General features: G+C 44.3%; 1 protein-coding gene across 4 annotated transcripts in view; it reads left to right on the top strand.

The window, feature by feature from the left end:
* EXPH5 (exophilin 5) overlaps positions 1 to 16138 on the top strand; it is a 62982-nt gene that overhangs the window by 33280 nt on the left and 13564 nt on the right. For 2 of the 4 annotated variants that reach the window (XM_014060400.2, XM_087721187.1), the window contains one exon: positions 14803 to 14860. In XM_014060400.2, coding sequence (XP_013915875.2) covers positions 14803 to 14860 — 58 coding nt within the window. Of the gene's footprint in view, positions 1 to 8380; positions 8670 to 14802; positions 14861 to 16138 lie in introns of those variants that run through there. The other 2 variants (XM_014060402.2, XM_087721188.1) reach the window with 2 other exon arrangements.

Genomic DNA, 16138 nt, shown 5'->3' with positions numbered 1-16138 from the left:
GCTGGGAGCAAACTGGTTCTCTCTGACTCTCAGATGGCCTACCCACCCGCCCCTGCGCTTTACTTACCTATATCCTCTCATCTGATTCGCACAGCAGAGCAGATTGCCGCTCCTCAGCTCTGTTCCTCCCCAGAAGTAACATGGAAGGTAGTTTAGTTTTATTGAACTTGTATGCCGCCCTATTCCCCGAGGGGACTCGGGGCGGCTGACAAACTAAATAGGGAAAAGGGGAAGTATAAAAAACAAGTAGACAAGACAAATACAGAAAACAGATTAAAAATTCGTCAACAGCCGCAACAATTCGAGTGGGGCTGGGAACTCATCAGCCCCAGGCCTGCCGGAACAGCCAGGTTTTAACGGCTTTGCGGAAAGCCTGAAGGGTGGCGAGGGTCCGAATCTCCACGGGGAGATCGTTCCAGAGGGCCGGAGCAGCCACAGAGAAGGCCCTCCCCCGGGGGTTCGACAGTCGACACTGGCTAGTTGATGGAATCCGGAGGAGGCCTAATCTGTGGGATTAAATTTTGTTAAAACTGCGCGCACTCGCGGAGCGTGTGCACACAATCACCAAACTGGTTGTTAAACCGTCAAGATGCCATCACTATGCACAGAATATCGTCCTCAAGAGAGAGCGCAGCTTCTCATCCTGTGTTTTGTATCTACCAATTCTTGAACCAGCCCCAAACCATCTCATTTTATTCACCATGACCGCATTTCACTTGCCAACTTCTGCATTATCAAATCTCTTTCAGAGCAAAGAAAACATGTGCTGGGTTGGGTTGGGTTGGGTTGGTCTTTGCTTTGCTTTATTTTGATGCTTTCTTAATTTTTGTTTTGGAGCAAGTGGCAGGCAAGCTTTATGCATTTCAATCTACCAAATGCGTGACAGACAGCAGGTTCATAATAGCACATGATGCCAGGGGTGGGCTTCAAAAATTGCAGAAATGGGGTGGCTGCCCCATTGCTGGGTGGGTGTAGCCATGGTGGGTGTGACCTAGTCAGCCTTCTGCGCCATGGAGGGGGGGCACTTTCCGCCCTCCCCAAGTTCTAGAGGCTTTTCTCAAGCCTCTGGGAGGGCAAAAACTGCTTCCCCTGGGTTCTGGAGGCCAGAAACAAGTCCGTTTCCAGATGTCCGGAACTTCCAGTAGTCCTGTTTTTTGCCCTCCCCAGCCTCCGGAAGCTGGAAATAGGATCGTTTCCAGGCTTCAGGACCTTCTAGTAGGCCCATTTTTTGCCCTCCCAAAGCCTCTGAGCTGGTTCTGCACTTACCTGGCGTGATGAATGGGCCCCATGGAGACTCCTGAGAGGGGTGGGAGGGGCCAGCCAGGGGTGGGAGGGGCCAGCCAGGGGTGGCATTTGCGGCTTCGCCAAACTGGGCAGAATCCTAGCTAGAGAATCGCCCGACAGTGTTCATATTTTGTATTATGCTCTGCAGGGGTATAAAATGGTATGAAATAAATGGCTTTGGCCATGCTGATATTTCTGGGCATTGCAGTCCACACTCTGTAAAATTGAGGAAGGCTGAATTTAGACATATTTCTTTCCATGAGCATTTGGTTTGGTTTTCAAAATGGCTTTTTCGAAAACAACAGAAAAACCCTGCAGAGTAAAACAACTGAAGAACCTCCAAAGTTCTAAACTTTCCCCCAAACCCAAAATATGTCTATCGTGATGGAATAGGCAAAATCTGCTCTGTAGATTTTAGATGGCTTTTCATATAAAGAAGAAATAGCACAACTGAAACATTAAGTGTTTTATTTAACTATTCTTAACTTTCTCTTTTACCATTTTGGCTGTCAAAAAAGATTTTTTTCACTAGTCTGCCACTAACTCAGTGTTTCTCAACCTTGGCAACTTGAAGATGTCCGGACTTCAACTCCCAGAATTCTCCAGCCAGCATTCACGAATGCTGGCTGGAGAATTCTGGGAGTTGAAGTCCAGATATCTTCAAGTTGCCAAGGTTGAGAAACACTGCACTAACTGGTCAAGACAACGCGAGTCTTTTTTATTTCTTAAAAAAGAGTATTCCTTATAAGCAGTGTGTATGTCTTTGTGTGTGTCTGTGTGTGTGTTTGTGTGTGAGATGTTCCTGCCCATTGTTAGGTGTAAACCTTTTAGGAAAGACTCAGAACTTTTCTGCAATACGAAAATTATCATATCTTACAGGAAGCAAATCCATGTGGAATGCTTGGTGCTTTCTGAGCTTGGCGGTTTTGTTTGTAGCCTCATAAGTGCTGCTAAGTTCGGGGTTGGCTTCCTCTTTGTATATAGCAGTTTGGCCCTTCTGGTGTTGTTGGGGGTGTGGTTTCCTCCTTAGTAGTTCCTTGATTGAGTATTGTTATTTGCTTGATTGTTTGTCTGGTGTTGGGAAATTCATGTTGAACATTATGCAAACATCCTAACAGCAAGATCAAATTGATAAATGGAGGCAATTATAGGGAGAGGTGATGAGTTCTGCTTCACTAGTTGTGTTCCTAGCAGAGACTAAATAGGCATTTGTCTGGAAAAACCTTAATTTAGTTTGTTGGGTTGAGTAGAATGTTGACCTCGCCCTAAATGGCTTTTCTAATTGTGCAATTCTAGGTGAAACCTAATTCTTACAGGAGAGGCCAACTTGGGAAGATAAATGCTCAATGCTGGTTTTCAAATACTACTTTGTAGAAGATGCTTGATTTGCCTATTTCAGATCAATTTGAGATGATGGTTGGCCACTTCTGATTATTTAACACACAGTTCCGTAATGTGATACAGCCAGGGTAGAAGTCAAAAGAGAGATCCATGACTGCTTAGTACAGCTAGTCCTCAACAACCACACTTGAGACATGAATTTCTGTTGTTAAGTACAGGTAGTCCTCGACTTAGGACCACAGCCGAGCCCAAAATTTATGTTGTTAAGTGGGAACTGATTAAATGAATTTTGCTCCATTCTACTACATTTCTTGCCACAGTTGTTAAGTGAATCACTGCAGTTGGTAAGTTTGTAACCTGGCTGCTAAGTGAATCTGGCTTCCCCAGCAACGGTCCTCAGTATGAACCAGTTGCCAAGCATCTGAATTTTATACACATGGAGAAGCTACACATGGTTGTATCTGTTGAAAAACGGTCATAAGTCACTTTTTTCAATGCCATTGTAACTTTGAACAGTCACTAAATGAACTGTTGTAAATTGAGGACTATCTGTATGCCGATTGTTATGTAAGTCATGCCCAATTTTATGACCTTTCCCACCACCACTTTTTAAGTGAATCACTGCAGTGGTTAAGCAAACTTAGCTTCCCCCATTGACTTTCCTTGTTAGAAGCTACCTTGGAAGGTTGCAAATGGAAATCACATGATCTCAAGACATTGCAATTGGCAACTGGCATGTATTTATTATAACAAGGGCTTAAAATGTTATCACATGACTGCTCATCCACACAGTATGGATGCTGTGACAGTTGTAAGAGCAACAAGTGGTTGGATATAAGTCACTTTTTCAGTGGTGTTATAACTTTGAATCAGGGATGGTATAGACTTCCCTACCAGTTCACGAATGTAAATGCGTGTGCGCTCTTCACGAGCACCTCCGTGCATGCACAGGTCCTTCTGTGCATGCGCTTTTGACGGAAAAAGTATCCTAAATAGAATTTTTGCTACCGGTTCGGGTGATCTGGTCCGAACCGGTAGAATGCCACCTTTGCTTTTAATGGTTATTAAAATAGCTGTAAGTCAAGGATTACCTCTAGATTACCCAGAGAAAGCAGATGTAAGGAACATGGGCTCTGTTTCCTGGGCCCTGCATTAGTACTGATATTGGTCATCCAAGCAGCCTTATTTCCTGCTTTGAAAAATATGAGGATAGTTCATGTGGCTGGAAGGATATGAACATGACGACAGATCTTCACATTCTCATTTTTTGTCTGAAAATATTTCTTCTCCAAGAAAATAATGTGGTGTTGTTGTTAGTTGCAAAGTCATGTCTGACCCATCACAACCCCATGGATAACATTCCTCCAGGCCTTCCTCTCCTCTACCATCCTCTGGAGTCCACTTAAGCTCATACCTACAGCTTTGGTGACTCCATCCAACCACCTCTTTCTCTGCCGTCCCCTTCTTCTTTTGCCCTCAATCTTTCCCAAGCATTAGGCTCTTCTCCAGTGAGTCCTTCTCATTAGGTGGTCAAAGTATTTGAGTTTCCTCTTCAGGATCTGGCCTTCTAAAGAGCAATCAAGATTGATCTCCTCTAGGACTGATGGGTTTGATCACCTTGCAGTCCAAGGGACTCGTAGGAGTCTTCTCCAGCACCAGAGTTCAAAGGCCTCAATTCTTTGGCGCTCAGCCTTCCTTATGGCCCAGCTTTCACATCCATACATTGCAACTGGGAAAATAATGTGTATTCCAAGATAAATATTCACTATTCTGCTGCAATGTATTGGTCATTGAAAATCTTTGTAGGTTTCTGATGAATTGGGGGCAAAGGCATCATTATCCCATAAATGCCTTTAAAAACAAAGCTTTGTACTTTCCTAAAGCTTAGCATTCCACTGAGGTGTTATTTTTTTCTTCAGTAATGCCATTTGGGTTGTGCCTATTTTGGCTCTCGTGACCTCAGTTTTCTATTAATGTAATTGAAGGGCGGCACAGGCCTTGAAGCCTGAGAGTCTCTAATTTCTTTGAACTGCTGAAAAGCAATTGATTGACTCAGGAACAGCAGTTGTAGTTTCTGTTTTGCTATTAACCTGGTGAGTAGGAAACCGGCACTTGTTTCCTGGCTTCTGGCATTGGAAACAGGATTCCTGGTAGCCCTCACTTGACCCGTCACATCACATTAATAATGGAGGAAATGTTCCCAGAAAGTAGGAAGACTAGACCCAGGGGAAGGTAGAATTCCTGCTACATTTATTCATAATGAATGGAAGTGGGGATTTGGGGGAGCTGCAATGAGTTAGGCCAGGGAGGTCAATGTTGTGGCCCTCCAGCAGAGCTGGTGACAGACTCAGACAGGGAGGAAGTTGGGGAGGAACATGGGCAGGGTTTGGAGTCTGGGGAAGGCTCTGAGGAGTGCTCTGCATCAGAGGCAGAGAGGGGGCCAGGACTGTCCGACAGTTATCAGCTGCCTTCGGAGTCAGAGATCAGTGGGGCAGAAGAACAGCTGGAGCCTGTTCCTGATGTGCACATGCGCACAGCTACCAGGAGGGGAACAATTAAGGAACAAGGGACGACTCAGTAGTAAAGGCACAGGTGGATGGTGAATGGCCCCTCCCATAAGGAATAAAGAAGAACAAAAGGGGAGTAGAGTTTGCAGGAGACAATTAGTTCACTTAATTAATGTGAAGATTTGTTTGTGACTCTCAAAAGATTCCTTGCCAATTATTTTCTTGTACAGCATTGCGTTTGGAAGATATCGGCCTGGCAGCTCTCCAAGCCTGATAAGCTCTGTGGTTGTAAATTCACCCTTGAAATATTGTTTGCTGGGACTTTGCTGGATGTGATTGAGAGGAATTCACTTTAGCTTAATAAAAAGAGGTTTTGTTGGAACAAGGAGTCTGCTTCATGATTTTGTGTAGCCTCAGTCAGAACAGTCAAATTGACATCATCATGACATCGTCATGTGATCTAGAGCGACTTTTTCCCCCTCCGCTAAACCGGGCATGGGCGTGGCCAGCACGTGACGCCCACGGGCCCCCAATTTCATACTCTTGAGTCAGGCTGAAAGGAGGAAACTAGGCAGTTCATGCTTGCTTTAATAGAAGAGATGGAGGTTGCTGTAGCCTGCATTCTTTCAAACTTACAGTCGGTGATTGGACGGGAAACTCTTCTCAGTAATGTCTCAATGAATTGTTGATGGAATGCAATTGGGATACCGGTATAAAACAAGTTTCAAAACTTGTGGGACATTGGACATTTCTAACAAGAGACTGGACAGCCATTTGTCTGAAAAGGTATGGGGCAGGGTTGGAAAGAGAAAAGGACTGGCCCGCTGTTCCTCTGCCAGCAAAAACAGACCTCCATTTTCACTGGCGGAAGAATGCAGGAGGCCATTGCAGCCGAAAACGGAGCTTGGGAACCTGTTTTCGCTAGCAGAGCACTCGTGATGTCAAGCGGGCCACATCCACTCTAGCCATGCCAATCTCCCCTCCCCCCCCAAGGTCAAACACAACCCTGATGTGGCCTTCAATGAAATCGAGTTTGATATCCCTGGTATAGGGTTTCCTGCTTGAGCAGAGGGTTGGACTAGAAGACCTCCAGGGTCTCAGAGGAACATTTCAGTAGCTTTCTAGTAAGCCTTGACATAGAAATCCTCCATACCAATCCAGCCAGCTTGTCCATCTAACTCAAAATTATCTCCTCCGAGACCAGTTCTGCATGTATATAACATGTGTTTATGGGTGTTATATATGTATTTGGGTAGATATATACACTTTATCTTGACAGCAGGCAACAGATTTTCATTTTTAATATGGGTTGGTGTGCTCGCAGTAAAAAATGACAAAGTTATGTATCTTATCTTCTCCAGGGATTTTGCTATTTGCCCATTATCTGGTACTTCCTTCTAGAGAAGCCAGACTGAATAATTCAGGGTTGGGGAGCTGGAAACGTACTTCTTGATGTTATCAAAAGATGAATGCATTTTCTTGACTTAAGGAAGTACAGGTTGTTGTTTTTGTTAGTTGTGAAGTTGTGTTTGACCCATCGTGACCCCATGGACAATGTTGCTCCAGGCTTTCTTGTCCTCTACCATCCTCTGGAGTCCATTTAAGCTCACACCTACAACTTCAGTGACTCCATCCAGCCACCTCATTCTCTGTCATCCCCTTCTTCTTTTGCCCTCAATCTTTCCCAGCGTTAGGCTCTTCTCCAGTGAGTCCTTCCTTCTCATTAGGTGGTCAAAGTATTTGAGTTTCATCTTCAAGATCTGGCCTTCTAAAGAGCAGCCCCGGTCGATCTCCTCTAGGACTGACCGGTTTGATCGCCTTGCAGTCCAAGGGACTCGCAGGAGTCTTCTCCATTCACCATAGTTCAAAGGTCTCAATTCTTTGACACTCAGCCTTTCTTATGGTCCAACTTTCACAGCCATACATTGCAACTGGGAAAACTCTAACCAAAGTACAGGTAATCCTTGACGTATGACCACAGTTGACCCCAAAATTTCTGTTGTTAAGCAAGACAGTTCTTAAGTGAGTTTTGCCCCAGTTTACGACTTCTCTTACCACCGTTGGTAAGTGAACCACTGCTGTCATTAAGTTCCTGACGTGGTTGTTAGGTGAATGTGGCTTCCCCATTGACTTTGCTTGTCAGAAAGTCGTAAAAGGTGATCCCGTGACCCCGAGGCACTGCAACCGTCATAAATATGAGTCACTTCCAAAGCGTCTGAATTTTGATCATGTGACCACAAGGATGCTGCAACTGTTTTAGGCGTGAAAAATGATCCTAAGTCACTTTTTTTTCAATGCCATTGTAACTTCGGTCACTAAACAAATGGTTGTAAGCCAAGGACTGGCTGTACTGAACCCTATTTGGGGCAGAGTCTCTCCATCTAGAACAGGGGTGTCAAACTGAAGGGTCTGGCCCATGTGATGCTCAGATCTGGCCCTGGAAATAGTGAGGGACCCACCTGCAGTGCCTCTGCCAGTGAAAACGGGCTCCTGAGTTCCGTTTCCGGCTGCGATGGCCTCCTGCAACCCTCTGCCAGAAAAAATGGAGCTCAGGAGGGCCAGCCCACAGATACTTAGATCTGGCCCGCAGGGCTGCCCTGGAAACAGCGAAGGACCGGTCCACGGTGCCTCTGCCAGTGAAAATGCAGCTTAGGAGGGCTGTGTGCGGCTCTCCTGAGCTTCATTTTCACTGGCTGAGGGTTGCAGGAAGCCATCGCAGCCGGAAACGGAGCTCAGGAGCACGTTTTCACTGGCAGAGTGCTTGGGTCACCACAGCACCCCAACACGACTGACATTGAGCTGGCCACGCCCATGCCCACCTTTGCCACGCCCCCATATCCCCCTCCCAGGTCAGACACAATCCTGATGTGTCCCTCAATGAAATTGCGTTTGACCCCCCCCCCTGATCTAGAAGTCCCAGGGCTGCTGCCTTTCAACCGATCTTACACGAAGGGAATCTTAGGGTTGAAAAGACGACTTTTAAGCTTTAGATTTTTTTTCTAGCTGACAAGCTTAGGAATAAACGCCCCAGCTCTTAAATGTTTTGAGGACTTTTCCTCTCAGCTGAAACCGCACATCAGCAGGTGTAAAAATCTAGCTGGGTTTTTCTATCTGTCCATCAGTTTCCCCCGCAAAAAAATAAAATAATATATTGCAGGCACTTGGACCTTTCAACTTGTTCTTCCCTGCCTGCGAGCGCATTGCAAATAAATGACAAAGCAATCTGGGAGGGAAAATTCATCCAGACACCCCAAGCATGCCAGCGAGCCAGTTTATACTTGCTGCTGCTGAAGCACAATAAAGTGGAAGCTTCCGTGAATACACAATTGGCTCCCGGTGGACGAAAAGCGCCTGGCAAAAGAAGGGGGTTGCGATGGGTCTCTAAACTAAAGCGTGGATTGCAAACCAAGAGAAAGAGAGAGAGAGAGGGAGAGCTCTGAAGGTTTCGCTTGAGAGGCAAAGTGCAAGTAAGAGGAAGACAACCAATGATGTGAGCGGCAGCACAGACTGTTGCTGGCACGGAAAGTTGTTGACGTGGTAAGCAAAACCCCTTTCAACATGGAAAGGTGGGTGGGAGAAAAGTGCACCTTCAGAAGACATGGAGATTGCAGGGAAATTTAACTGGAACTCCAGCTTGTTCTACTTTGCTCTGTTTAGCAACCTGCTTTCATTCCACTTTGTTTACTATGAAATTAAATTAATCATCGGATTGCTCTGAAGGTGGGGGGTGGAGGAGTGTTACTCTTCTCTCTCCTGGTTACACGTCTCTCTCTCTCTCCCCCCCCTTTTCTGCTCTACCTTGATTTTCTGATTTCTGTTCTTCCTTGATTTTTGTCCTATCTTGATTCTGGTTTCTCATCCTTTATGCCCTCTAAAACAATAACATCTATCGTTTCTTATTTGGGATTGTGATTAAATAAACAGCCATGTGGAAAAGGTAGCCCTCCCAGTTCATTTGCTTGGTGCATTTTAAAATAGTGAAATTAAAAGACTGGATTAATCGCGTAACTTTATATTGATCTAGTTTACAGCAAGTATAGTTGAAATGGCAGTGTCAATGTAGAAGTAGTTGTTGTTGTTTCCCCCCTCTTCTGTAAGTGTGGTTTCCCTCTGGCAGAGGCTTGAAAGAAAAATTAGGCAATGAACCTTTCTATAGACTTATAGATAACGAATGAGATTAAATTCTTTACTCTTGTTAATGAATTGCTTTCATTTCACCACCTTGGATAGATCAACAGCTCCAAGGTGAAACAGTATTAAAGGCAATCGCGTTATAAGCAATTTTCACTTCTGCTTAGGGAATGTGAAACTAACGGGAAGTTTTATTGGATTTAACCTGTGTTCTGCTTGGATAAACTGGTTGGGATTAGCCAGCTGTTGAGATAATATCCGCCGGTAATAATTGATTTATTGTTTTTAATGTTAGGAATTTATAACTTCCCACTGTAAGGAATTAAAGATTTTTTTAATGCCTTCAAAAAGCCATGAGACGAGTAAAAATTCAGTAAATGGTTTTTTTCCCCCCCTGCCTGGGAAATGGCTAGAAGGGCATTTGCTTGACTACAGGAGAAGCAAGAAGCTGCATTATTTGGATGCCCTGGCTGGTTTGAGCCGGAGCTTCTTAGTATAGTTTCTGAAAAGTAGTAATAAAAAAAGCTCACAAGAGCTTTAATATTTAATATTTGCAATTTGTTTGCCTCTACTCATACCAACTGAGGCCATCAGTATCTCCCACTATCGATCTGCAGAAAAGCCCCAGGAGCAATAAGTCTAAATGTTGAATCATTCATTTGGCCTCAGATACATCCCTGGAACCTAATCTATATCCCACTCACAAACCTTCAAGGATTTGTATTAATTGCAAAACAAAAAGAGCAAGGATTGTAAAAATGGCTCTAGAGAAAAGGCCATATTAGACAGTCAAACTGTCTTCTTGGGGGTGGGAGAAGTATGTATTTGTAACTTCCCATTAAGTGGGAAGAGGTATGGTCTGTGTATAAATTTCCTTTAAAGAAGTATATTGTAAGGTAAAGGTAGAGGTTCCCCTCGTACATATGTGCTAGTTGTTCCCGACTCTAGGAGGCGGTGCTCAACTCCATTTCAAAGCCGAAGAGCCAGCACTGTCCGAAGATGTCTCCGTGGTCATGTGGCCGGCATGACTAAATGCCAAAGGTGCACGGAATGCTGTTACTTTCCCACCAAAGGTGGTCCCTATTTTTCTACTTGCATTTTTACGTGCTTTCGAACTGCTAGGTTGGCAAAAGCTGGAACAAGTAATGGGAGCTCACTCCATTATACAACGCTAGGGATTTGAACCGCCAAACTGCCGACCTTTCTGATCGACAAGCTCAGCATCGTAGCCACTGACCACCGCATCCCCAAGTATATTATAGGAATGCCAAATTTTGCACAAGTGCAAATAACTATTTAGCAGGATGGGAAAATCAGAAACAGTGTGGAACAATTTGGGGGAATTGGACTTGCCAATTACCTTATAGAAGTTAAAAAGGGATAAAACTTGGGGGGGGTGGAGTTTGAAAACATAAGGAATGACTGGAATCCCGAGTATTCAAATTCCATTCTGCAACTGTGTTGTTTTAGCTCCCACTTAAATTTCATGTGCTTTGGATATACGTACATGCCAGCTTTCATCTTTCTTCTCTGACAAAGTTTATTTTGCCAACCCTACATACTGTCTATGTGGTTATGTACCTGCATCAGTATGAGTTGCTTCTAGAAAGAATTAGAAAACCAGCTAGAAACTAGAAATATAAAGACCAGGAAGAATGTTTGCTGGGAATGCTTAATAAATAAATGGATCTAGAAGCTTACTTAAGAACGACCAATATATGCTTCTTTTGAGCTGTGTAGTATGACTTTCCAAACTTCTATCATTCCATTCCTATAGGATTAATTAAAACATTAAAAAGAAATTTGCTGAATTTAAAAAAGGCCAAAGAGGAAGGTAGTGAAGCAGTCCCACTCCAGCTGAAGACCTCTTGAAATTAATTAACCAACTTTCAAAAAATAATTAGTATTTTTAGAACTTTCCAACTTGCATTATCTTGAACAGCTTGATAGTTTCCACTGTACAATGTCTTTGTATTGTTTAGAAAAGGAGCCACGTAATTTCCACTAGAAAGGAGGCACCAGAGGTGGGTTCCTATTGGTTCGGACCGGTTCGGCCACGTAGGTAGTAACTCGACTAGCCACGTCCCCAAACGAGTTCTATTGGTGGCACCTAGGCATCGCCATCTTGCTTTTTGCTTCTGTGCATGCCTAGAAGCAATATTTTTACAACTGTGCATGCATGCATAGCATGCATCAAGTGCACACATGCCCAATGCGCATCCCTGAGCGAATCGGTAGTAACAGAAGCCGGAACCCACCTCTGGGAGGCACCTAGTGTTCTTCTGGGTTCTCATTAAATGATAACTTCCAGCAGACTTCACTGTTGGCTATATAGACTTTCTGGGAATTCTAGTGCCCTGTTGAGTAACACATGGATATATTTGTGCTAGATGTGGTGCAGCACATCCGTATTCCTGTCTTTTGGCTACCTCCCTGCCTTTAGCTATCCTGCCTGTTAGGGTTCCTTGGATAAAAATTGCAATAAGGATAGACCTCATAAGTGCTATAATGTGGATGACTCCCAAAATTTGCTACCTAGTTCAAGGTTTTGGGGTAGAGCATTATTTTAAATGTGATATTCTGTTTTAGGATATGCAGCACAGTTTTCATCTATTTCCTATGTCCACATGGCAAGAGACTGCTTTCGTTTTCAGCTCTCTGGGTCAGAAAGAATCCCAGAGAGCCATAAAAGAGAAACACAAGGATGGATGCAAAATATTCTGGATTTTTCCCCCCCTGAGCATGAAATGTTCTGGTTCGACATCACAATTGTTGCAGGTTCAGTATGGGTTATCTGTGACTGGAAATGTTCCAGTCATTCCAGGAATGCTTTTAGTTTGAAGCACCTGTTTTCTATTTGAAACAGGTGTTTCCAGCTTGAATTATTGCTGTTTGAACCTTGAAACTTTTCCAGAGTGGTCAGAATAACATCACAAATATTTCAGACATGCAGCGAGGTGTTTTGAGCATGGAAGACAGCATCGTACATTTGAAATGTTTTGAATTTGAAGAACTTTGTGCTTCACTTGAGGGCTGCAATTCACCTATCCCTAGATTCTAATATTTCTATAATTCTATAATGCAGATTTATAATTCTATAAATCTTGGTTAAGAATAATTATCCATTTTAACTATGGTAAAATCCATCTTAACTTTGTTACCACACTCTTGTGGATAGGCAAGAGTTTGAACTGATATGTATTACCGTGTGTTCCCGAAAATAAGACAGGGTCTTATTTTCTTTCGACCTCTGAAACAAGCATTTGGCCTTATTTTCGGGGGGAGGGAGTCTTAATATTTTTGAGGTGCAGAAGGTGGTGAGCATGGTCACCTCATGGCTGCTACTGTGTTGCGCATTGCTGGACCTGCCGCTCTTTTAGGCAGTCATTAGCGTGACAGAAGGGGCACAGTGGCTAGGGTTGTGGAAGCAGCTGTTAGGTAAGGGCATGTGGGGTGCATGTCCTCCCTCCCTTTCCCCCCTCTGGCCTCGCCTCCTCACCTCATGTTGTTTGTCTGGTAAGCAACCAGAGGAAATGGCGGAGACTGGCTGCGCATGCGTTTAAGTATTTTTGGGGAGGGTTTATTTTCAGGGGAGGACTTATTGACGTGATGTGCCAGGGCCTCGAGGCTGTTAGGGACTGGATGGGGGTTAACAAGCTTGTACTCAATCCAGATAAGACCGAGTGGCTGGTGTGTTTCCCTCCTACTAATTGGCCAAGCGTTCCATCTCTCAGGCTGGGGGGGTCAAACAGTACACCCCTCAGACAGGGTTCGCAATTTGGGAGTCCTCCTGGACCCACAGCTGACTTTTGAACACCACTTGTCGGCTGTGACCAGGGGGGCATTTGCCCAGGTTCGCCTGGTGCACCAGTTGCGTCCCTACCTGAACCGGGAAGCCCTCACAACAGTCACTCGCGCCCTTGTGACCTGTAGACTGGACTACTGCAACGTGCTCTACATGGGGCAGCCCTTGAAGAGCATTCGGCGACTTCAGCTTGTCCAGAATGCAGCCGCGCGAGCGATTGTTGGTGCGCCTTGGTTCACCCACGTAACACCTATCCTCCGCGAGCTGCACTGGCTACCTATTGGTCTCCGGATATGCTTCAAGGCACTAGTTGTCACTTATAAAGCCCTTCATGGTATTGGGCCTGGGTACTTGAGAGACCGCCTGCTGCCAATTACCTCCACTAGACCGATTAGATCCCACAGATTAGGCCTCCTCCGAATTCCATCTGCCGGCCAGTGTCGACTGGCGACTACCCGGAGGAGAGCCTTCTCTGTGGCTGCTCCGACCCTCTGGAACGAACTCGAACTCCCTGTGGAGATTCGAACCCTCACCACCCTCCAGGCCTTCCGCAAAGCCCTTAAAACCTGGCTGTTCCGACAGGCCTGGGGCTAAAGAACTGTTGCCCCCATCTCGAATTGGTATGACTGCTGTGTGTTTTTAATTATGTATTGTTTTTGTACTGGTTTTTTATTTATTTTTTGTTTGTATCCCCCTTCCCTGGTTGAGTTGTGAGCCGCCCTGAGTCCCCTTTGGGGGAAAAGGGCGGCATATAAATAAAATCAACATTCAACAACATTCAACATTATTTTAGCGCATGCGCTCAAAACCTTATTATCCGGGGAGGTCTTATTTTAGGGGAAACGGTATTAATCAACTACAAAGATTCACCATTCAGAATGCCTTCTGTTAGAGAATCTAAAGTAAGTATCTCTATAATTCTATATGAAAAATCTATATTCTTCAAAAGTTTAGATTAAGGTTCTACGAGGATTATTCTAATCCAGATTGTAGCAATAATTTATTTTATTCCAAATCATAAACACATTATAGTTTGTTTTAGAACAAAAACTGCTGCAGTATCACCTATTATGGCAACCTGTTCCATTTTAGAGTAAAGATGCAATGAAGAGAATGTGAATTCATAATATAATATGAACTATTATAATACTGTAATAACAGACTTTGACACTATAACATAATAGTGTAATTGAGATTTTTGTATGTTGGCATTAGCAAATATCCTGAAATTCCCCTGGGTTTAAGGTGTGCCAGAATCATTAAACAGACGTAATAAAACTGTAATTTATGTAAATACTGAGATCCATGGCAGGAAACTTTACATCCTTGAAATGATAACCAAGATTTATAGACTGCAGTGCTGAACAAAATCAAGTTGTATTATGGCTTACATGCAAGAATTAAGATAATAATGTTCAATTAACAAAGCATTGCTATTTTAATAAATCATAATAGTGTTTTCCATGAATCCAGTAAGGAAAATAAAAATAAAAATCTTAAATTCATGTGAAATGCAATTTTGTGACTGCCTGTTTTACTATTTTGCTGTGTGTTCTAGACCTTGCCCCCAAAAGATAAACTGAGGATTGCAATGGAATATTACTTCCTTATCAGGGTGGTTTAATGTGAAGTTTCCTGATATTCAGGCAATATAGATCGTTTTCACTTCTGATTCTGATCGCAACGACTTGATGCTTGCAGTGACAAATTAACACTTTAAATTCTTCTTTACAGACATGACCACATGACTTCGGGTGCCGTCACATCTTTCAAAGGAGAAGAAATGGCAACGGTCGGTCATTTAACAGTTTTATGATCCAAGGGCTAGAAGCAATAGTTCATATTTGCTTCCTTGCTTTGCAGAATCTTAGTGATGATCAAGACTTGATACTTACAATACTAAGTACATTGGGAAGTATTGCCAATTTGACCCTAACCTATTGAAACTTCTTTAAAGGGTGAGAAAGAATTAGCAGGAAGAAGTCCTCGTATTGGCCCGTTCTACCGCGTCACATAGAGTGGGCATACTCCAGGCAGAATGGGACTGTTCTCCTACCCTTCTCCGCTCCTTTTTCGCCCCCAGGGTTTCTCCCCCAGTCATCCAGCTCTACCACTTCGCCAGGGGTGGGTTTCTCGCCCCGTTCCAACCAGTTTGGTTGGAACGAGGCGGGCGGCATCCTTGCGCATGCGTGCGACGCGCGCGTGCACGCGCGCGGCACACGCATGCATACTAGCGTCTGTGTGATGCTCCAGCTGCTCCTGGAGGATTGCACAGGCGCTGTATGCGTCCTGCGCATGCGTGGAAGCGCAGAATTCGTCAAAACCGGGTAAGGAGCAGGCGCGGGCGCGCCCGGGCCCTTCGCCGTTCCCGGAAGTTACTTACTTCTGGGTTCGGTGACCAACCGGTTCGCAGGGACCGCCGCGAACCGGTTGAAACCCACCCCTGCACTTCGCCTACGCTGTTAGGGTCCTAGCTGTTCATTCTGGGTAATGGTACTCAGTCTCTTATCCCAGGCCCTTCCTCATGGGCCTTTGGGAGAAATACTCATCACCCCGGCCTTTTGGGCTCAAGAGACAGTTAGGGAGAAAAAGAGAGGGAGGGAGAAAGTGTTTTGTGTCGAGTTTCCAGTTGCCTCGCTACAAAATCCTTTGCATTCCCCACCCCCCACCCTGGAAGTGTTGGGGAAGATTTCTTTGTGCCTTTTTCCTCTCTCTTATCTTTGCACAGGCTTAAATGTGTATTAATTAAGAGTTCATCGTTGTTTTGTGGTAAGGTTCTCCAACACCTTTCAACCATAGGTATACTTCACATTTTGAAAACACATTCAGGCTCCCTCAAATTGGTATTCTACTGCATTGAGATAGGGATTGTGTTAAGTTAAGCTGTTGGTATGTGGAAAGGGCACCACCAGGACATCTCACAGAGAGAAAAACAGGAGTTTTGAAACGCTACAAGCAAACTCTAACAGTTAACGAGGATATTAATATTTAAATTTGATACTTTAACACAATCACTATCAATGCAGTAGAATACCATGGTGGGCGTGGCCTAGTCAGCCTCCTGCACCAT

This window comes from Thamnophis sirtalis, unplaced genomic scaffold (assembly GCF_051295495.1).
Source record: "Thamnophis sirtalis isolate CommonGarterSnake01/CBP01778 unplaced genomic scaffold, rThaSir2_p1.2 scaffold_8, whole genome shotgun sequence".
Taxonomy (NCBI): Eukaryota; Metazoa; Chordata; class Lepidosauria; order Squamata; family Natricidae; genus Thamnophis; species Thamnophis sirtalis.
The sequence above is the reverse complement of the archived record's forward strand: the minus strand, read 5'-3'. Positions and strand labels throughout refer to the sequence as shown.